General features: G+C 36.5%; 2 protein-coding genes and 1 long non-coding RNA gene across 3 annotated transcripts; all 3 read left to right on the top strand.

The window, feature by feature from the left end:
• Window positions 1-323: 323 nt before the first annotated feature.
• LOC144436186 (uncharacterized) lies at window positions 324-1,845 on the top strand. Its single transcript, XR_013480941.1, has 3 exons — window positions 324-460; window positions 1,035-1,183; window positions 1,761-1,845. It is a non-coding gene; the product is annotated as an uncharacterized LOC144436186 (long non-coding RNA).
• A 6,255-nt stretch (window positions 1,846-8,100) lies between these two features.
• LOC144436737 (uncharacterized) lies at window positions 8,101-13,936 on the top strand. The gene is made up of 5 exons (XM_078125590.1): window positions 8,101-8,326; window positions 9,869-10,011; window positions 10,931-11,168; window positions 12,470-12,613; window positions 13,331-13,936. Exons 1-5 carry the CDS (start codon window positions 8,242-8,244, stop codon window positions 13,444-13,446), a joined length of 726 nt encoding a protein of 241 aa, XP_077981716.1. The 5' UTR covers window positions 8,101-8,241; the 3' UTR covers window positions 13,447-13,936.
• A 5,358-nt stretch (window positions 13,937-19,294) lies between these two features.
• Window positions 19,295-22,330, top strand: LOC144436982 (uncharacterized). Its single transcript, XM_078125849.1, has 2 exons — window positions 19,295-19,434; window positions 21,301-22,330. The coding sequence occupies exons 1-2, from the start codon at window positions 19,295-19,297 to the stop codon at window positions 22,328-22,330; spliced, it is 1,170 nt and encodes a 389-aa protein (XP_077981975.1).
• Window positions 22,331-24,455: the final 2,125 nt, after the last annotated feature.

The raw sequence follows: 24,455 nt of genomic DNA on the forward strand, positions 1-24,455 counted from the left end.
TTCCCACGTGATATTTACATTCACCATTGATTTATTAAACGCTCAAATAATGTCCACATTGTCTATACACTTCCCTTCTTACATTTTGTTCATTGGCCTACTGAAATATCTGGCTATTTTCCTCTCCCAATCACCAATACAAAACATTCCCTCCCCCTGAAAAATCGTGCGCTGGACAGCGAGCTTCGTCGAATGCAACTATACAATACACCACACTACACCCCATCATGCCATGACATGTAAGAAAAATTCCACATGCCGTTTCACCGAAACAAGATTTTGAATTGGTATAGCCACAAAATGAAACCTATTTTAGAGACCCTTCGAGTTTGAGGACCTCAATGTACCAGTTCTAGTGACTGCGTGTAATGCTATACTGGACAGAAAGAGTTCAAGATGAGCCGTGAATTGTACCTGATTGCTGTCTTGTTCTCATTTATCAAAACGCTACATGCAACGGGTAAGCGATCGATTCTCCCATAGAATGCTCATATATATTGAAGTCAAAAGTTCACCTTTTGACCGAACAACCATTTTGTTGAGTGGTTGGTAGTTAACTTGAACACTACGACATGAAACAAACAGACAGACTCAGCCTCGAGGTTTTATGTATATGAACAAGTTGAATTAATTGCCAATTGTGTTCAGGAGAGTTAGCTACAGGAACAGAACAGTTGCTATGGACAACCAGCCATTTTGTCCGTGTACCGATATTTTCTGATTTCGATGCAAGGTGAACTAAACGTGGCATTGATTCTCATAGCCCGTCACCGTAGAAATTGTGTATAAGTGCCCCTTGTAGGTATACATGAGTATTCTAAATATGCAGAAATGGTCGATGACGCCATTGATTAAGTATACAATATCTTGTGTCATAGATACGACTCCCACACACAAATGTGAAAACAACAACAAACGCGAACGGTAACTTAGAAATAATAGCAGATTTTACCCCTAACCTACATTTTTATTGGCAACATTACAAAGTTCATGCAAATTTGACTTTTTTTTCATTTCTCGTGGGTTTTTTTAAGTTTACATGACTGAACATTGTGGTGAAACGATAACGTTGTATGGCGATCGAATACGATCACAGAGAGGGGAGACGTACGGTACAGACCTGGATTGCAGAGTAACGTTGAAAACACCAAGAAATAGCTATAACTACCTGTTAGATTTAGAAGTAAGTACGTCAACATAGTGAACGAAAGTTGGGAACATAATACTGTAAATATACGAATATTATAGCGTCCGCTAGTAGAAGATTTATTTTGTTTTTCTTATATATTTTTTGTACGATTTCCAATTCCATCCAACGGCACTCTTTTAAATGCACCTGGTCCATTTGGTAGACATGAGTTGATGAAATCACGCGAAAGGATGACTGTGTCTTGCGATGGCACGATGGACACATACACAAATTTCAATCTTAGACCCTTCAGCTGAATTTGAATATAAATAATTGCTATTTTATACATAAGAAGCAATATGATCCATCATGTGATCATTTGAATACGATTTAAAATGATCACCAAATACTACGTAATTCTGAGGGGAAAATACTAGATTGATGATCTATTTGAAAAGAAGAGAGAGAAAAGCCAAAATGTCTGGAATGATTACAAAGACACAATCAACAGGCTTACACGTGGCAAAGTTTAGAATGTTCTAGTTACTTTTTATTTCGTACAAAGGGATCTTCCAGATCTTGTGTAATTTAACTCTTGTATTTCGTCTCATAAATTATTTTATTTTAAAAGTTTGAATAGTTCGAGATAGCTAATGAAAACCCTTGCAAGGATTATTTGGAAGTTTACGATAGTGACGCACTGATATATTCAAGTCGGGAAATAAGTCGTTGTGGGCGTTGGTCCTCCTTCGATATAACTTCAACTGGAAATGCACTGCTCCTAAGACTTGTTACAGACTCAGTTCCATCGTCAGATGAAGAGAAAGGCTTTTCTGCAAGATTCACATCATTCAGTCCGGGAGGAATTGAAGGTTAGGTGTTATTTAATCCAAGTGTCTGTCTGTCTGTCTGTCTGTCTGTCTGTCTGTCTGTCTGTCTGTCTGTCTGTCTGTCTGCCTGCCTGCCTGCCTGCCTGCCTGCCTGCCTGCCTGCCTGTCTGTCTGTCTGTCTGTCTGTCTGTCTGTCTGTCTGTTTGTCTGTCTGTCTGTCTGTCTGTCTGTCTGTCTTCGTTTATTTAGTTATGTGGATTTACTGTGTATATTTTGGCATATATTAAAGCGAGTCTATTCTTCGACTATCACTCCAAGTTCTAACACTTTTTTCAGACAAGAATCGAATGAAAAGTATTTCAATTATAACCAATTTCTCCTTGAAGGTGCACTATGTTACTTACCATGGTAGTGTTATTTACCCTTTCGACATTAAAAAAAAGTATTGTTAGTGTAAAAATGGACCAATATTGTCGGAACACGATGGCATCATTTCAGATAATCTATTTAATATCTAAAACCAATTATGTCTTCACACAGGTGTATGTTTTCGACATGATGAATTTTACTGTAAGTCTGGGCGTTGCATCGATAAGTCTCTGGAGTGTGATTGTAAGGATAACTGTGGTGGGAACGAGGATGACGAACTGTACTGTGCAACTTGTAAAGACGATGTAATTTATAGTAAGTAAATATTTCAACCGAGTAGAATCCTAAAAAATGGACTATGTAAGCCTTACCTATCATTACCTTCTACTATTTAAGTATCTGTTGCTTCAGAAACACATACATACACCTTAATATTAGTCTGTAGGATACGTCGTGAAATGCCATGTCACGTATACTGGTTAGGGTTGGTATCAGAAAGGGTATACCTTTTGCATAAATTTTGGTATCACAACACTTTGACTGATTAGGGTTGAACGACGTGACGTCTTGTACAAGAAAAAGTCACTGTGTCATAACTGGAAACGCTAGTGATTTTGGAAAGTGTGATATTAAAGATTGCACCATCAATTACTTTTGCACGCCTACATCATATCATTCAGTACTTGAATACCAGAAGAATGTGAATCCCTCAGCTAATATTTAGTAAATAGTTATATGGCTATAAATATTGTGTATGTAAAAATATTATATAACAAGAGATTTAGTATACTTTAATGAAGTTGGCTTAGCACAGAATCGATACCCTAAACCTTTGCTGTCACCCTTCTTACGATGCCCTAAACCTTTGCTGTCACCCTTCTTATATAAACTATCGTGTTTGTCAATTTTCAATCAGCCCACAATTACACGAAACCAGTATCAAATTAAACCTTGATCGGTAGAATTATATGCTGACATAATGATACCCAGATGATACCTGTGAACTCAATTAGGCCCAAAGCTGATCGCACAGTCCAGAAACCCATTGAATTGAATTTTGTTGAGAACATACCAGTTTTCTCGTTTAGTTTGCGCCCAAATAGTCCTAGCCTACCTGTAGACTTGAAGGACTAACGCTACTACGATATTCCGCTATATAAACTGATATTTTGATATATTTTTTTTTAATTTTCGCTCGCTAAAATAGTCACTCACCCACGAAGGATTGCAATGACATTGTAATTATTACCAAACCATGACCTTTGACATTTCTCATAATAAAGCCACTCTGTAACGTATACATGATTTGTGGTTTGTACACATATCTCATTCTCGCAAACCAGAGCTGTTATTTCTTCCGCCATACTGCGAAATAACGTTTAAAAGATGCCGTGGTTTGCGACGATGACAAATCTCACTCGGGGCGTGACTGGGCAAAACATTTGAAATACGTACTATACACCAGCCGGTTTTTTTATCATCTATTTTTTTTTTTTTTAAATCGTCTTGTGTCATATTTATGGTGAGTCTCGCCTGAAAAAGAGCACACATGACAGGTTTATATATGTGCATTTTTTCTCAAGTTCTTATATCAGTTGCACTTTTTCGGTGCACCCAAACAGTGCATCAACAAATAATTTACCTGTCTGTTATGGCTACATATCTCACTGTTACTAGTGATAAGGAAACATCTTTCATTAAATAAAATAAGGCCGCGCAAAGTAATAACTTTGTTTGACGTCACATATGATTTGAAAACCCAGGGAGGGAAGACGGTTTACAAACAAATTAATTACATATTCCAAAATATGCAAATTAGATGTAAATTGTCAATATAAATAAGTAACATTAAAATGTGACCTTCAATACTTTCTTTATTCATGATGTATAATTACAAAAATGTGGCATAGCAAGGTACAATAAAACCAATATATCATGATTGAATCTGTCTACTTGGCACATATCACAGCCAAGTGGGTTCAACGGTTACCACTGGTTTCCATGGTAATACCAAAGTGGCAATGCACAGTTCAAAGTCTCTATTGCATGCACTGGTTTCCATGGGTATCAAGTAAAGTGTTGTGCTATTTTTTACAGCAGGTTTGACTTCTTCTGTGACTTCTATATGTCTAGTGATGGTGGAAAGCTACGATAGTTTATGGCATGAGTAATCTCTCTCCGCATGTACAAACTGACCTTTGGCAAAGAATATGTTCGTTGACGTCAAACAAAGTTGTTACTTTGCGCGGCCTAACGTGCAATTCTTCAAAATTCAAATAAAAAAAAAACATTTCAGATTTGGCCCATGCCACTTTAAGATACAAATAAAGATATACATGTTAACTTAAAGATTTTAAATCATTCATCAAATTTTGTTCAATAATTTCCTGTTGTATAATTCTCCAATCTGATTAAAATCCGATGTAGATGTCGGCTAATCGTTCATTGTTATTTTAGCTGGCAACGTACCCCATCAAAACGAAAACGTAAACATGTATCACGAAGGCCAATTCAAGCAAAAATACCGAGGTAAAATAACAATGGTTTTAATCAGATTGTTTGATTCTCTAGATAAGTATGTAGGTTTTCACTTACAAGATTGAACTTTCTACGATCAATTACCTGCATTTCTTGACGTTTGTAGATAATGCTATTATAAAAATCACATTATTTCATTTTCTGTTTTGTTGATTTTCAGGTACGGGGTTATCTGGAGGTGCAATCGCCGGCATCGTGATCGGTGTAATTGCTGCTATTGTTATCATTGTTGCCATTGGTTACTTTGTGTACAGAAAGCATAGTAAATCGAAGTCCCTCACGGGTCAAACTGTGGATCCAGCCACTCACAGTCAGCCAACCATGGCGGCAGCTCATGGACAACATTCGCAAGAAGTCACCATGGTGTCCGTTTCATAGGAAATGTATTATTGCAGCTGACATTTGCATACAGAAAAGAGTGTACAATGAATAGCAATAGCTATAGCTTACACCCGAACGGTGTACAGCATGAACAAGTTTTTTTGTTCAACCCAGACCATATACTTATATATGGTCTGGGTGTGTTGTGTTCAGCCCTAGCCACGTTCTAATAACTTGTTCACTGACACCAAACGCACGTAAAGTTGTACCGTAGTATAGATTACGGCACTAATTTTGTGTACATTTCAGCAGGACGTGTTTATACATCCCTGATTTCAGTAATATAACGTAAGATAATCATATCTAATTTCGTTTGCCTTTACATTTTAATTCATTTCTGTGTAATTTTAAATGGATAGAGCTAACTGATTTTGTACACAATTTTGACAAAATATTCATTCTGGCAAGAAATAAGCCTTCAACAGTATGCGGTATGCAGTATGCAGCCTAGCTCTGGATATTATAAGCTCAGTGAACTCCCGACACATCTCCGTCTCACTCCGACGACACGTCTCACTCCGCGGAGATGTGTCGGAGTTCTCTAAGCGTATATTTCATCTGCTTACAAGTTATAATATACAAGTTACAGTTAAGTCCATCCATATTTTCATATCTTAAAATATATGTATATTTTCTTGAATTTTTGTGTGTTTATTTGATGAAAAAGGATTCATTCAGGATATCCTGTCCAACAAAACCCCTTTCTTTTTTAATTCATCATATATCTCAAGTAATAAAGTTATTAACTGGATTTCTCTGTGATAGGGGAAAAACCCCACTTTTCTTGTTGTGAAATAAATTCAGTGCTTTGAATGATGTCGTTTGTGATTGAAAAGACAACAGTTTGTCACTATATGGAGTTTTTGCTGGGTGATTTTGTTTCATTTTGAACTTATGTGAATAGCATTCTCATATCATTTACACATGTTGAGTCATGTCTAGCAAAGTGTTATAGACATATAACCAAAACGATTCATCACCTTGGTATATCAAGGGACTGACACAGATTATAACTCACAAATAGAGGTCACCTAGAGGTCAGGTGTAACTATGGAATTTGTCACCTGGAGGTCAGGTGTAACTATAGAATCTGTCATTCTAATAAACAATTCCAAGTCGAAAGCTTATGGTACTGAAAACGTGAACTGTTTGTGCGTTGTAACTTGTAAGTCATGTATAAATAACATGACGTAATTTTTTTGGTTACCAATAAATAAATTAAAACAACGGTCTTGATTCCTGTGAGCTTCCTTGTGTACTCACCCATTTAAACTACGATTTTTCGAACTTCGTTTTAGTATGTTTGACCCTTACTATTGGACTAGAATGTTACCTTAGTTACAGACTGTCATTTAAGACAAAGTGGGAGTGTTGTTATGCCTGCATGATTTATATTATATCTTCTCGACAAGCAAAAACATGCTTTTTCTCGCATGGCCAACTGTGATTTATATGATGAAATATGGTTGCCATGGACGAGTGTGTTATCTGCTGGAGTAGCCTATAATATAAGGCGTGACTTTACCACTGAGCATGCTCAGTGAAAGTAGTGTACAAATACACAGGCTTTACTCACAAACACGTTTAATTCTTTTTAAGAAACAGAATGAACATTTCGTCCAAGTAATCAGGTCATCTCTATGACTAAACATATCGTTAGAGAAAATGGTGCATCTTGCTCTAAATATCAAATTTTGTAAACAAAGTTAATTTTACGAGTTCCGTGTGAAAGAACAATATGTACCTCCAATTTTGATTGAATTTAGATTCGTTCATTTAGATTTTTTGTATTAAAGTGGCCATATGGATGAGGACTATGTACATATTTTGGATTTTGGATTTATATAACAAATTTTTCATGGCTTCCTACTTGCAAAATCATTGTGAAAGAACCAAGTTTGTGTTTGGAACTCAATCCATTGCAAAAACAAACATTTTGCACATTTTATTAATCTTTTGGAATTTATTGAGTTACAAACAAGGACTTGGCATATGTTGCTTCACACTGAATTTTCAAGAGAAAGCCATGATAAAATTGTTTTATAAATTAAAAATCCAAAATAAAAACCCAACCGTCATCCATATGGGCCACTTACAATTTCATATCGAATTCATATATACATTTCTTCAACTTCTGGCCTCTCTACGTGCATTCTGTTATCTCTCTAGTTGGGTTAATCTGTATATTCAGCAAATTAAAATACACTAATTTCACTTATTGGTTATATCAAAGGTCAAAGTGCACATTCACTTCTCTGCAATAAAAATTGACATTTTAGAATTATTTTTACTTTTCCTCTAAAGTATCTAACTTTTTAATGAACAGAGGTCAAGTTTAAGGTCAACAGATATTCAAATGGTTGTTTCTGAACAGTGAATTAAGTTTACACTAACCCATACATATACTCAAAAGTCTACACTCATTTCTATCCTGTGTTGTGTTTTGTGTTTTTCTGTGTCCGAAAGTGAAAGTGAGAATGTGATTTTGGTGATACAAGAATTGAACTTTCACTATTTCTAAACTCCTGACCTCGATTCAAAGTATTACTTACAGTTGTCTAAAACGTTTCAACCAAACTTCGCCTTCGCTTCTAAATTCCAGGCGATGAATAGCTATAAAACCTAAAGACAAAAGACTACAAAAAAGACTCTGTTTTCTGTACTTTTGTTACAAGGAATATGTCCAAGTTAGGCCAAATGTTCCTGAGAAATTGGACCACAAACTAAGAGCATTAATGGTGTGGCCTTGCAGGCTATTGTTGCCTCGTTGCTGATATGACGTGTACGTTTGCATAGGAAATCACTTCTCAGAAGCCCGGTATTTTCAGTTTAAACTCTGACACCTGATCATGAGGGCTGAGGTTTAAATTGTGTTCCGACGTCCATCGTGAAAGTCACCCTGGGTTGTTAGATTGCTGTCTAGGGGTGAAGACAGCAGGAAGGTAACACCCTTATAAAACGCTCCGCTGCTGGTCACCTTGTTCCCCGAGACTGATGGAGTCCTTCGTGTCAAGATCTGTTGCCATGGTTCTCCTTCCCTGTCTGTTTTCATTCAATTTGAAGTCAGTAGAATCAACAGGTAGGTCTATTTGCAGGCAGAACCTATTCTGTGCTTACCCTCTCCTCCACAATTATCTGAAACAATTTACAAGTATCGCAACCGCCGCCGCCGCCGCCGCCACCACCACCACCACCACCACCACCACCACCACCACCACCACCACCACCACCACCAATATAACAACAACAACAACAACAACAACAACAACAACAACAACAGCAACAACAACAACAACAACAACAACAACAACAACAACAACAACTGAAGCAGCAGCAATAAGTTCTTAGGTTTTTAAATATCGTTAACCGAAATATTGTAATCACCACTTATGAATGCATGTCAAAATATTTGACGCAAACAGTTATAACATTTTCTATACACGAAATCATCACGGTCGAACTGCTAGCGTGAATTTAGCGTTTAACGTTGGAAAAGACTATATTTCAATGTGCAAATAGAGAAAATGGAGTGTTAAAATTTTGTTAGGTACGTCTTCAAGACGAACAACAGTTGAACGTACGTGTTCAGTGATGTGGTAAACCACAATGGCTTGTGGTTTGTTTGTTTTTTACTCTAGTACTCAGCGTCGTAATAAAAAATCATCGTTTGCCGGGGTTTTTTCAGTTTATAAGTTTTAATTTAATTACTTACAATAGCAAAAAGGATACATACACGACAGATCAAGCAAGAAACAAGACTACAACCAAAATACAAAGGAGTAGGAAAAGTATGAAGAAATTATATAATACTGACCTCAGGGTCTCCTAAAAATCGACCTGTATTATACGTAGAAGTATTACGAAAAGTGTCATTGTTTATATGACAACGATATTTATATTTCATTTGCATATAGCGCCCTTTCAATCTCCGGCAGGTCATAATATGCATGGCTTTATTAGCTAAATACTACCATGCAGTGTTATAATAGTTCCCATCATAGTTGAGAAAATCAGCTCCAAGTTGTGTACTCAAACTTCATTGGGAAGAACGGTAAAGTTTTAACTGTCGCAAAGGTTGGTGGCGCTGCTCTGTATTATTGCGCTTTATAATGGCTTGCCATACCACTACGTACTGCTTGTCTGCTGTCCGCCTTGAAGTGGCACAAGCTGAATTTATTTAGTTGTTTACTCAAGGGAAAATGTTTACATAATAATTCCGATTAAACTATTCTTGCATAATGTTAATGTCGACACATACCTTCTATGAAATAGCAATTATTGTTCTGGCATTGTTAGCACTGTTGATTGCATAGTAGGGCGTTGTGTTCGTTGTACATTTTTTATATGTATAATAAATTACGTCATTGGATCATTTATAAGTTATATCTTAATACCAGGTTTGAGTTCAGTTAATTGCAAGTGGTGGTTAGGTATGCATCAGTAAGTAGAATACTCTGCGAACTTTTAATATGCAGAAAAAAATGTATCCCCAAAAACGTATAAACTCAATTTGTACTCCTTACCTTTAACAACATTTGTTTCTGAATACTAATACATTTCGACTGTAACGTTTGTTCTGTAACTATAACAACGACTTCATGGCTGTATATTTTTAACGTAGTGTATATGAATGATAATTGTGGAAAGACGGTAATACTCCATGGCGATCGACTAAGATCACAGAAAGACGACTACTATCCCGATAACATGGATTGCAAGCTGACGTTGAGGGCGCCATCAGGTTATGAACATCTAAGGTTGAAGGTATGAGGGGGTTTGATCAGGGTTTGGTACATTCAAGATCTCAAACACGATATTTTTCAACATTAAGAAGTTTTTTTCTAAATGCGTAGTTTGGCTCGACTACAAGCGAAATATAACACCTTGTATCTTGATATCCATCAGGTAAAAAAACACGATATTTCGAAATTTCGTGTAAGGTGTCTGCTTTAACAAAGTGCAATAGTACTGGCGTATAGTGTATGACGTCATGGTTAGGACGCGCATGTTAAGGAACTTTGAAGATGCCTTAGTGTTTCGCTCACACACACAACTTCAAGTGTAGGAGGGGATGTAGAGTTAACATGTTGATTGTCTGTTGGAAAGTAAAACAATTAAAAACGTCGTCCTTAAGTGTAATGTTTCTGTTTCTACTGCACCGTAAAAGAACAACTTGTTTTATCACTTTCCAGTGTGATTAGATAAAAGATCTTACTGTGTATGTGGCGTTTATTATATTGTTAGTTTTAAGTTGAATTATGTCCATCTTTGTGTTAAAACACAGAGTCCATGGGTGAAACATCAAGGCAACTTCATTTCTCCTGTAAGTGGTCGTCCATTGTGCAAGTCAGAATGAATGATATTTTAAATTAGTTAAACCTTTGGTCTATCGACGAACACGAAGCGTTGCATCGCCATCACTGCCAAGTTCTGACCACTACTGTACACTGAATTTAGCAACTTGGAGAACAGGCAGCTTAAAGAGTGTTTTGTTTTGTAACAAAGCTTATAAACAAAATAAATTGGCAAATAGATACATAGTTAGGAGAAGATGATATTAACATGAGAAAAATATTACTTAAGCCTATTGGATGTACATAAACAATTCGAGTTAAATTTTCTTTACACCATCTTGGCAGTCTTCCAAGTAATTTACAGCCATGCTATGTCATTGCTTCCTTAGTTCGACTGGTTTGACTTTGAGAGACTAAACAATACACACTGCAATGACTATTTGGAAATCTATGACAACGGTACATTGGTAGACGTGTCCTCATTACCGAATGACTGTGGCTCGTCACCGTACACGCAAAATTTCGACGGAGACCCACTTGACATTGAGTTCCACTTGCTGTCAAATGAAATAATAATTTCACGAGGATTTTCGCTGGTATTCACTTTCTACCGTCTAACCACTGATGGTAGGTAGCAATTTTGAATCTGTGCTTACTTACAACCTGAGTATAAAAAGTCTTATAGCATTTTAGTCACAGTTCAATGTCTCAAAGACGTGGTTGATTTTATCTTTAATTAGCCTCATTTCTTTATGCCTAGAAGCCCCCCCCCCCCCCGCCCCCACAAGAAAAAAAGTCATTCCCGCCAATTTTGCATCATGGGACTTCTCTAAAACAGAGTTATAAAAAATGGCAAGTCTGACTTTAATAGGAGAGGCCTGCTGTTGCAATGCATTATAGGTAATAAAACAAATCATTATGTTTAAAGAGCTTCTTTATTATCACGACTAGTACTAACGTCAGCATTGAGTAGGCATTCCAAGGGGCATGGGTTGTTTTCATTATTGCTAATAACCCAACCAATCCTCTGTTTTGGCTCAGACGTAAAACAAATTTTAGGATGCACGCCCTCTGTGGCCGGATTTCATCACACGGGTCGACACGATAGCCTCCTGTATTAGCAAGGAGTCATTATATTGTTCTGACAGCAATTACCATGTATTGAATTACCTTTACATGTAAATCATTCAGACTACTAAAACTATAATTATGAATGGAAAGCACCATCACCATATTAACCAGACGTGTTTTTCCTGTAAATAAATACCCCTTTTTTGTTTATAATTACAAATGACCATTCCTCATGTTTAGGGTATAAGTTATAACGTTAAAAACAGACACCACTTACCGTCGTAAAAAACTGCCCTCAATGGCAAAGCTAGAATATGAGCTGAAAACACTCTGGCTCGTACGAATGGCTTAATAATGTGGAAAGTTCTAAAATGTTGTCACCATGGTAACAGCTTATCTGTGTACATATCCTTTACAGTGTGTTCATCTTCGTGTATTTTTCAATCAGATCACCTTGCTATATACACGTGTTAAACTTCTTTACCAGATTGTGGGTTGAAATCTAATGCTCGAAGTCACGTGCTAGCACATATGGTGTGTGGTGTTGTGTAGTGTAGTGTTGTGTTATGTTGTGTTGTGTTGTATTGTGTTGTGTTGTGTTGTGTTGTGTGATGTGTGTGGTGTGCTGTGGTGCAGTGTTGTGGGGTGGGTGGGGTGTAGTGTGCTGTGGTGGGGTGTGGTGTGGTGGGGTGTCATGTGGTGTAGTGCTGTGTTGTGTTGTGTTGTGTTGTGTTGTGTGCGCATGGATTTGTGTATATGCGTGCGCGGATGTGTGTATGGGGATGTGTGCGTTCTTATACAAGTTTTGTTTGTTATTTACTTGTTCATAAGTGTCTTTCGTCTGTTCATATATTTAGGTAACTGTCTAGATGGAAGCGAAGTTTTCAATTGTACTAACGATAGATGTATTTCCAAATCACTTGAGTGCGACTGTCGAGATAACTGCTTCACAAATGATGACGAATTGTACTGTTCGACTTGCAAACCAGACAAAATATATGGTAAGAAGCAAGAATGTATATGTATGTATGTATGTATGTAATATGTATGTATGTATGTATGTATGTATGTATGTATGTATGTATGTATGTATGTATGTATGTATGTATGTGTGTGTGTGTGTGTGCGTGCGTGTGGGCGTGCGTGCGTGCGGGCGTGCGTGCGTGCGTGCGTGCGTGCGTGCGTGCGTGCGTGCGTACGTACGTACGTACGTATGTATGTATGTATGTATGTATATATGTATGTATGTATGTATGTATGTATGTATGTATGTATGTATGTATGTATGTATGTATGTATGTGCGTGCGTGATATGTATGTATGTATGTATGTATGTATGTATGTATGTATGTGTGTGTTTGTATGTATGTATGTATGTATGTATGTGTGTGTGTGTGTGTGTTTGTTTGTGTGTGTATGTATGTATGTATGTATGTATGTATGTATGTATGTATGTATGTATGTATGTATGTGTGTGTGTGTATGTATGTATGTATGTATGTATGTATGTATGTATGTATGTATGTATGTATGTATGTGTGTGTGTGTGTGTGTATGTATGTATGTATGTATGTATGTATGTATGTATGTATGTAGGGAGGTAGATAGGGAGGCAGGTATGTAGGTACGGAGGTAGGAATAACAAATAGCCATAACCTTACCAGTTCATGCGACGACAAATGTCTAAATTTCACTCTATTATTTCTGTTCTTTTCCAGGAACGGGCCTGTCTACTGGTGCTATAGTTGGTATAGTTTTAGGAGTATTAGTTGGCATGGCAGTAATCGTTGGCATATCGGCATATATTGTATATAGATATAAAAAGACTCGTTAGACTGTGAAATATGAACATGAAATCTAAAGTTAACTAGGAATTATGTATATACGTGCACACAAATTTGTAAAACTTATAAAAACACATATGCATACTCACTGTGTGTTGTACTCTTTTTTATATATATATATTTAAGGTAGCTACATACCTTTTACAATTTCAGAAAATGGTCCGGTAGGCATTTTGGGGTAAAAGCCGGAAGACAACTTTTCTACGGTGATTTGAGGGTGCTAAATAAAAAAAACACATGCCCTCCAAGTGAAAATTTTGATTCCCCTTAAATCTGCATAAATGTGCATAATTTTGGCAAAAACCTACTAGGTAAAAAGGAATATCTTTTAGCAATTTTTTTTTGTTCTGTATGCAGTTTCCCCTCTATGTTCTGTAGAAATATCATGTTAATGCTCATGAATTTGCCTCGCAATGGCGTCAAAGTGAAAGATAGATCTAGACTTCAAGTTGGCATGTGACTATTTATTCCAAGCATGTACTATGGTGTTTATTTGTTTATAAGAATTACCAAAAATGTAGAAGTGTACATTCCATGTTGTCATTGTGAAGGATTTTGAATCTCAGATTTTCTTTGATAATAATAAACAATTTTGAACGATACCTAACAATGCGGTAACATTCGATTATATGTTTGATTTAAGTTACGATTTTCTGGTGGATGGGGGTGGGGTGGGTGGGGGGGGGTTAGAATGTGTCTCTAATGTTAGTTATTACATTTTCTTATTTGAAAGTATTATCCAAGTAATGTCATCGTGGAACTGACAGTAAAGTACACTAGAACATTGACAATATCCTATATCAGACCACTATGCCGCTGTGGTAAATTACAATCTATTTGAATCAATCATCATGTATGCATGACCTCGAGGTACTGAATATAAATGAAATGAAATGAAGTAACGTAACCAAACGCAATGGTGTATTCAAGCTGAATATGTGTATAGTCATGTTGTTCCATTGAAATATTATAAAAGGTATCCATCAGGTACTGAAATTACCATCTTTATTTTGTATTACAAATTATGGTCCTTTATTCAGTGTTATTTTAGGACTTCGATGTGGGATTTTTCCATCTTGCTCCCTATCTGTAAAACCGAAAACAGGCTGACACCCCTCATCACTTGATTCTAAAACATAGTGACCCCCCCACCCCCCGATATATCATATTTACATGACAGGTATTTGATCGTGACTCGGAGTGTACTGCTTGACTAAATACTTTATAAGATAGCATCATACTAAATTAGCGACTACACAGTCACAGGGTAAATATACTGAAAAGGAATTTTAATAGCATCTTGACTGTAAAAGGGAGGGGGAAGTTTGAGATGAGAATATGTAAACCTCTCATGGGGTCCCAAGGTGTCTCCCCTAGAAGTTCTGGAGGTTTTCTGGCACTTAAAGTAAATTTTAATGGTATTCAGACCCTTTTGGGCAATAATTTCCAAAACTTTAAAAGACAGCATGACATGTAAAAAGCAACTACATACATGTAGGGTTGAAATATTAAAAGAAATGTTTAATGGCATCTTGACAGTATAAGGTAGGGGGAGAGCTTTAGACTGGGATATGTCCACCTCTTGTGGGGGGTCCTAGGGGTCTCCCCTTGGAAGCGCTGAGGGTTTTTAGACTTAAAGCCAACTTCTAAGCTATTCAGAGCCTTTCAAATTCAAGCAATAACTTTAAGACATCACCATCAAGTATCAGAAATTACACTATTCTTTACACATAAAAAGTTTAAATGGCATCATTGTAGTAATGGTCAGCACATCTGATGGTTGTGTCATTGGCAGGGCAGAGTTGGAGAGTTTCTTTACTTTAAGTCTTTTAAGGCAAGTTTAGACTATCCTGGCAATAATTTCACATCTCTCAAAGACAGTACATCTAAAATAAGCAATTAGTGTTTAAGAAAAGTTTAGTACCATTATGACAGTAAAAAAATGGTGCATTCGATTGTTGGTTGACTACATGAGTGACCTCGATCTGGGGTGAGGGAGTCCAGGTAGGGCCCGTAGCAGATCTGGAGATGTTTTGGCTCTATTAAGACATTATTTAGGTTATTCATAGCCTTTGACATGTAAGATAATAGTTCACAGCTTCGAAAAGCTTAAGTTAATGTAAGTTGTACATGTTACATGTCACATAAAAATGAGCCAGGTAGTGTCCGTAACATTGGTATAGTGGCATTACTGTTGCAGATATAATAGACTCACTGGTATGTTAGAGAATGTAAGGTCCTCATACCTACTACATGTATTATGTATCGTACAAACTGGAATCTGATGAGATCTGGTGATTAGTAGTGTCGATAACATGTAGTGTCCGAAATTTGCCATTTTGACATTTGAAAATAGATTCAGAATCTGTTATTGCAAATACGAAGTAGAATAAGCCCGAGAAATATAATATGAGCTTTCTTTATCCATCCGTCCATCCATCCACACACACACAGGTACATACATACATACATACATACATACATACATACATACATACATACATACATACATACATACATACATACACATACACATACACAACACACACACATACATACATACATACATACATACATACTACATACATACATACACACACATACACAACACACACACATACATACATACATACATACATACATACATACATACATACATACATACATACACACAACACACACACATATACATACATACATACATACATACATACATACATACATACATACATACGTACGTACGTACTTACGTACATACATACATACATACATACATACATACATACATACATACACACACACACACATACATACATACATACATACATACATACATACATACATACATACATACATACATACATACATACATACATACATACATACATACACACATATTTGAATTTCGACACAGAAGTACTGATTTACAACGTGACATAGCAAAAAAAGATTCGAAAACTCAGCGAAAAAAATGCACTCTACACAACAGTTGGCTAATAGCGTGGCACGGATTTCGTATCATATATATCTATACAAGAGTAAACATTTATCCATTGCCCCGCCAAACAGGTGTCGATATAATTATATGTAACAAACCTTTGAATCTCAGCGGTACACAATAAGCAGTAATTAATTATTCTTTATCTGTTTATCTATACTATAATCTTATTAATATTTTCATTTCATGCAATCAATCATTATATTAGCATTAGTCATCTTTTGTCTCCACAACTACAACCATTTGTCAACATTTTCGTCATATTTTTAAAAAAATCCATAGTTTTACTAACAGATATTAAGTCTTCTCGTTGAATTCAATGACAATCCTGAAAAGTTTGTTTTTACAACGTGAAACTCGAGGTGGTATGTGAACGTGATATGGAGAGAGGCACTGTCACGTGATACAAAAATCCTGTCATATATATAGCTACTGTAATTTACATGGGCAATCCAAAAGATGATTTATATCTACAATTGCATTTTGAGTTCTCTATTTATGAAGTAAAATCTCTTGTCTCGCCAAGAGCTTACAATAAGCCTATTAGAATTGAAAGGTTTTCTTCATTTGGTAAATTCTGAATGATTCATCGCCGTTTATCCGATTATTATGATAAAGTAGTTTCTGTTGAATTCATTTCTGTTCAATAATATCCACCTTGGTCACATATATTAGACATTATCATTTTACAAGTGTTTTAATATATATTGGCGTAATGGATGTACATTTCATTGGACTATCAATATTGCAGAGACAGCCATTTGTATACATATATTTCTCATTTCTAAAATTTGAATAGCTGATCACTCTGCCATCACTTTTTCCATTGGGGATAGTCGATAAAATCTTGCTCGTGCGTTCCTATTGGAAACTAAATAACTAAATAATAGTTTCATTTATTTTGGAAAAGGGGAAGTCCAGTGCTCATTAGGCCAAATATACCGGTTAGGTTTTTTTTCGAAGGAAAATTAGTTCCACTTCAAACTTGCAAAGTCAAAACTATTAGAAAACGAATAACAGAAGATTACTTTATTCCTCCAAAAACCAAGCTTTTTTTCTGGCTTTTGAATGATTGTATAAACTACTTTTCATTTCCCTTTAAAAGTTAAAGTACTGGGTACTGGTGTTCATAAAGAATATTCTGATTTTCCAAAAATTAGTTAGTCGAGTGTTGACAATTTGTTCTATGACGTTACTTAAAAGGGGCAGAATTGAGATACATGTAGGTCTATAATTACCAGGGTCATCAGTAGCACCTTTCTTATAAATAGGGGATACTTTGGCTAATTTAAATACTTTGGGAAAGACACCAGACATAAATGATAAGTTAAAATGTAGGCCAGTGGTTTAGCTATAACAGATGCTCCATCAATAAGTAATCTAGCTGGACAGTCATCATGACCACTAGTCTTTTTAGCATTTAGGTTTGTGATAAATGCATTCACTTCATGTTCCGTTGTGGGGCTCATAAAAATGAATTTTTAGAGGGCTCTGGTAAATACTCGCTGAAACTTTGGTTTGTGGAACCCATTTTGTTCTTCCGTTATGAAGAGATGTACTAAGTATTTAGTGGGTGGAAGTCTGTGTGTGTGTGTGTGTGTGTGTATGTGTGTGTGTGTGTGTGTGTGTGTGTGTGTGTCTGTGTCTGTGCCATCGTTTTCTCCATAACGGCTTGCTCAATTCAAACGAAATTTTGAAGACGTATTTCGTAGGGCAATGGCAAGACTTGATTAGCTTTTGGTAAAAATCCCGTGAACATTATATTAATGAGCAATTTACGTAATTAATGGTTTTCGGTAATTAGGCTATATCTCACGAATGCACGCTTCAAATTAAAAAAACTTGTCCTGAAAATATCATTGATGTAGCTTTTACTTTTAATAAGTTATTGGCATATTTTTGTAGGCCACTAAAAAGGAAAAAATAGTTTCTTGTCACGAAATGTTGTCTAAAGTGGTGCATCTGCAGACTGAATTGGCTTACAGAAGAAAAAATTAATGCGGGAAGGGGGTACTTAAGTGATGGGCGCTGACAAGAAACAATTTTTTTGGCCTTTAAAACTCTTTCTAAGGTGAGTGTTATGCTAAATGTTCTGTAAAGCTTCACATTACATGTTGTGGTTGGCCAGGAGATCACTAACAGCAATGGGCAAATAGCAATCAATGAGAAAAAATAACTTACTGCGTATGTTCTGTTGTATTCCAACAATTGTCTGTAGGAACGACAATCTCAAAACTTTGCCCTTACGGAAGGCATTCAGGTTAAGGGAGAGTTACTTTTGTGTTTTCCCTTTCATCTGCAGACTGAATTGGCTTACGGAAGAAAAAATGAACGCGGGAAGGGGGGTACTTAAGTGATGGGCACTGACCAGAAACAATTTTTTTTTTTGCCTTTAAAACTCTTTCTACGATGAGTGCTATGCTACAATGTTCTATAAAGCTTCACATTACATGTTGTGGTTGGCAAGGAGATCACTAACAGTAATGAGCAAATAGCAATCAAAGAGAAAAATATATATTACAATGACATATTACCTGCTATACACATCTGTGAAAATCATCAGATTTTTCAAAACGGCTACAGATAGCATTAAAATTGCAATAAACGTGTCCCAGGGCTTCTCAAACTTCTAAGGGACGTCCCTCCCCAGGTCCCTCTTATGCCTTGTTCCAAAATGCACCACAGCTCACACCCCTCTTTAGTTTGAGCTAGGCCGACGTTACCCTTCATATGAATGGTCGATTCCACACCCTCTCACACACAAGTAATAATCCTTTTTGCATGAAGTATCAACTCGGGGTTATACTGTTGGTCTGTGGTAAAAAAACTGTCGGTCTAGCATGGCCACATCTCTTCAAGAAAGAAAGAGGATTTTCCGATCGGTTTTAATTATTTCACTGGTTGTCCTTTGTGTTATTGTGTACGATGTCACGTCTTCAATAGACAAGAATGCTTTACCGTGGCAGAAACTCATACACAGGTAATGTTTGTATTAGAATTGCAAACTCTTTATACTCTATATTTAATACTGTAGTATATCACATAACTTTTATTGTAGGTGTAACATTCCCCCGTTTCAATACCTGCAGCGTGGTTATTCGGCCTTTACACAAACAACATAATGTTATAGGTCGATTTTTTCGTTATTACAACTAATGGTCTTCTGGAATATCTGACTAGACGAATCGGAAGACCCAAAATGACATTTTGTTTCAGACTCGCCGTATCTTGTCAATATATCGTGAATTAATCATGTGACAAAATATGACAATAATTTACGTAATTAACACAACAACTACAAAATCCATACCAATTTAGCCTACCTGATTGTTGTTTCCTGTCACAAATATAAACTGCTTCAGACAATATATAAACTGAGCAGTCGACGCCTTTGTGTGGCAGAAAGATAATGGCGGCAATGTATTGTTTTGTGTTGGCAAATCTGTGTTTGGATAACAACAATGGATGGGATGCCATGTGTGAAAAGCGATTTCTATAAAAAGTAATAAATTTTAATGACAAACGCAGAAGGTATAATACAATGTGAAATCCACAAAGGCAAGGACAATATTTTACAGTTTGGATAGCTTGCTCCTCATTGGGGGCTACTCACCTTTGAAAATAGTTGAAGTGTGTGCCAAGCAAGACAAAATCTTCACCCTATTTGAATCATGAACAATATCAAATTATCTACCCCTTTTCAGACTATCCATGGACACCCGAGGCAGAAACAACACGGGTGTTCGGTATGTACATCTTTCACGGGACCCCTCTTCGGATGAAATAAATGGCAATAATATATAGGCGAATTCAGATTCGGACGCTCAAAAGCCAAATTCATATATATATATATATATATATATATATATATATATATATATATATATATATATATATATATATATATATATATATATATATATATATATATATATATATATATATATATATATATATATATATATATATATATATATATATATATATATATATATATATATATGATTATATAAGAGCAAAGACTATTCCTTGTCCACAAGCTTATAGCCCACCCGAAGTACATACACTAACATCGTGTACTTCCTGAACCCAGTACAAATGCTATGATTGTTGAGGAAAAAAGGCACTAATCCTTTAATAATAATAATAATAATACTTGTAATAATAATAATAATAATAATAATAATAATAATAATAATAATAATGTTTGGTTCTTATATATGGTTTTCCCACGTCGTGCTCAAAGCGCTTTACGTCAACGAGGGTAGTTTGTACAATCTGTATGACTTTAGTTGTGAATGACCCATGTATAGAATTGTACACAGCTGCTACAAATACAATAGCCCGTTATAGAATACAGGGTATAATGTATAAGCAAAGTACAGTCAATCATTTAGATAATGTATTGATATATTTCTAATATTTTAGTGATATATTAGATTGAAAGATTCACCGTTGTTTGAACACAAAATGACAGCAATGTGTGGCACCCACAAAGACAAATAGTTCATGTCTAATAACGTCTAATGCTACGTTTACTATAGCAAATATCGTTTACCTTATCTCGTGCTAATAAACACACACACACACACACGCATAACGTAATAATTATGTATATATACAATATCTTACAATAAAACACGCCCCACTACACCACCACACAAAGCAACGCCACACCACGCCACGCAACATCACACCACACCACACCACACCACACCACACCACAACACAACACAACACAACACAACACAACACAGCACAGCACAGCACAGCACAACACAACACAACACAACACAACACAACACAATTACTAGTAAATGTGAATCTTACAATTCTTTTTATGCAGACTTCCAGTTCATGGTCGGGATCTAAAAGAACAAGCTATCGAAAAATTAAACTATGACTGGTTACTAAAGAAGAATTTTCTACCAAATTTCTATATGAGAGAACGCAACCAAGTGAATACACTAGAATGGCCACCAGACAACGTGTATCGAAATGGCACCATAGTTTTCGTGCATAATCAAAAGTCAGGGGGCTCCACCATCAAAAAATGTCTGAGTACAATAATGAAAATGACAAATAATCCCTCACCGACACTCGCAGCAAACCCCAATGCCCTGAACTTCTATACCCTAATGTTAACAACGGGAGTTAATAAGGATCTCGCGAGATGTTACGTGGGAGATTCGACATTTGGGATCTGTGAATTCGGCAGTAAGCCATGTTCCTACTTTACTGTGTTAAGGGATCCCTACGAACGGGTTATATCGTCACATAATATGTGTCGACTACTAGATGCACCCCAATGTATTATGAGGAACGCAACTAAACTGTCAATAAAACAATGGGCTATACACCAAGGGAGTTTTTTCTTCCGACAGTTGCTGGCTAATCCAGCATTTTTCACTGATAAATTCGTAAAACTTGTGGATGAACTTAGAACTTCGGAAGATCCGGTAACACAAAACATCCCCCCTTGGTGGAGAAATGAACTGATCTTACACCATCTAATGACTAAAGAGCAAAAAGACATTGTGTTGGATTTCGTACTTGACAGATTGCAATCATGGTTTGCTGTTATAGGTTTAACGAGCGACTATGACACTAGTTTAGCTCTGTTTGAACGAGTGTATCACTTGCCGTTTCATTCTCAATGTGCTGGTGAAGTAAAAAATAAAAGAAAGTATACAATGGTAGGAACCCAGGCACCGAACACAACGAAAGAAGAGATTACAGCTAAGCTTTATAAGGACTTGTCTTCTGATTCAGAAGTAAATCAGGCATTGCGATACGATATTGAGATTTATAGGAAAGCGAAAGATATCTTTAGACTCCAAAAACTAACCTATGAGAAAGAAAAGGCTTCCGCGTGAGTATACGATATATATTGTAAACAGATTACTAACTATGGAGGTAGAAACCGCAATATCAAATTGTCGTGAAGCTCCACAAGATTGCAATAGGGAACTTGCAATCCAGACTGAGCATGCTCAGACGCAAAGGACTATGGGATTATCTGTGGTTATCGTAATACCTTATCAGGCACTACCGATAAAATAAATCTCCCACAGTGCACAATGGTCAGGGTGACTATGAATTGGTCATTTGTGGTTAAAAACTATGTAACAGTACAGTTTGCAATACTATTTGATTAGTATTTATTATCACATTTCCCATGATGCAACATTCAACATGGCGGGTTTGCAAGTTCCCTATTGGCTGCCATCGACGACTCGATGCCCAATTTGGTGCCTTGTTGCGTTTAATACTAGAACGTTGAAGATGATCGCCACTCCGGGAAATGTGTATTCACTTACTTCCTTTTCAACAGAAAGCTTTTAGACTTAGAATGGAATGGTTTAGATTATTTGAAGTTTTCTTAAACCTTAATATTATTGTTTATACTTTATTTTATACAAATGCAATTTGGGCTGGTGGTCTTTAAACGTACATATTTTAGGGTTTTTTTGGCGAATATTACGAGAGGAGAATGGGAAGACCATGACCACTGTGTAACTCTAACCATGTGTACGATCTTTCGAACTTTGTAAGATATATCCACAAATAGAAAAATACTTTATGTGGGCGAATTTCAGCTGATTTTTCGGTTGTTGATTTTATTCATGAACTTACTTGACACTGGACTTTCCAAGAGGTTTTAAGGGTTCCATCAATTTCAAACAAGAACAAATATAATATTCATTTATGTTGTGTTTTCGTTAAAATTCTATTTCATACCCATGTAAATAGAATGGTCAAACATTCTATATCAATTTGTTTGTTTGTTTATTTGTGTGTGTGTGTGTGTGTGTGTGTGTGTGTGTGTGTGCGTGCGTGCGCGCGCGTCCGTGCGTGTGTCCGTGCGTGTCTGTTTTTTTTCATTTAGGGTTGCAGCAGGGTTAACCTAGGTTGTAATTATTAAACCAAATGTTACCTATGCCTTCCCTCCAATTACGGTATCTCGTCTTGTTGATGTTTTCCAAAGATGTTCACGGAATGTGGTATACTTTCCACTAAATTTCAATTCTCATTTTCTGTGGCAAAACCTTCACACAATGTTCTACACGAAACATCTCCTGTCGCTAGAAAACAAAGTAAAATGGATTTATTCAGTTTCCGACATACATGTCTCTGTAGCAGGGACAACAACATTGAATGGCCTTGTTTTGTATTAGTGTAGTCATGATGGTCGAATATGGGTTAGAGTGGTCGGTTGGATCTACAAACTGCCGGTTCACGGTGCTTCGCCGTTGCCGTTTGTTTCTGAATAGAGTCCTGAGGTACGATTTGGACCACAGTATTTTGCTCCGTTCAACCAAGCTTCATCAATTAGAACTCAGTAGGATAGAGGTTATGTAATGCGTTAGGTTAGAATGGATTGTATCCTCCCCAGGGAGGGTGATGTTTAGAAAATGGAATCGAGGCTTGTCACATTTTCATAATCACCGATGCTCCCTTTATACCTGGATTGAGGTAATATGTTAGTGAACCTACAGCTGCATCCCACGGCCCGAATTAAGCAGACTGGGGAGGTACCACAACTGATCGATCGGTTCTTTTTTTCATGTCACTCTGTAAGCGATTGTTTTGACGTATCACAATGAAATGCTCTTATTACTTCAAGAGGAAGAGACAGCGATGAGCGGCATGCCATGCCCATCACCATGCCAGGATTGGACCGGAGCGCGCTTTGATGGTACGGACGTTATAGATATTTAGCTGGCGAGAGAATTTACAATGACGTCGTATGGTGGCAGTAGAAAGACGAAGATTAGGTGTAATCACCTGTGTTGCCCGCGGGGCAAACCGAACTTGCCCGCCCGTCCAAACCCTTGAAATGGCGGCATAGATTTATGTACTAATGTCTTTTGTGTTTCCCAGTGTGCGATCAAGATAATTAACGTGAAAGTAGCTAGATATCCAACAAATGTACATTTTAGCATTGTCATTTATATGGACATACTTGGATTACAATCTTTCTACAGGTTTACATATCGT

This window comes from Glandiceps talaboti, chromosome 6 (genome assembly GCF_964340395.1).
Source record: "Glandiceps talaboti chromosome 6, keGlaTala1.1, whole genome shotgun sequence".
In the NCBI taxonomy this organism is placed as follows: domain Eukaryota; kingdom Metazoa; phylum Hemichordata; class Enteropneusta; family Spengelidae; genus Glandiceps; species Glandiceps talaboti.

Bases quoted from the DNA above. Each gene is read 5' to 3' on its own strand.
- LOC144436737 (XM_078125590.1), top strand. From the start codon at position 8,242: ATGGAGTCCTTCGTGTCAAGATCTGTTGCCATGGTTCTCCTTCCCTGT. The intron at 8,327-9,868 runs GTAGGTCTATTT...TTTTTAACGTAG, and splicing joins GAAGTCAGTAGAATCAACAG to TGTATATGAATGATAATTGT. The intron at 11,169-12,469 runs GTAGGTAGCAAT...TCATATATTTAG, and splicing joins CTACCGTCTAACCACTGATG to GTAACTGTCTAGATGGAAGC.
- LOC144436982 (XM_078125849.1), top strand. From the start codon at position 19,295: ATGGCCACATCTCTTCAAGAAAGAAAGAGGATTTTCCGATCGGTTTTA. The intron at 19,435-21,300 runs GTAATGTTTGTA...CTTTTTATGCAG, and splicing joins TGGCAGAAACTCATACACAG to ACTTCCAGTTCATGGTCGGG.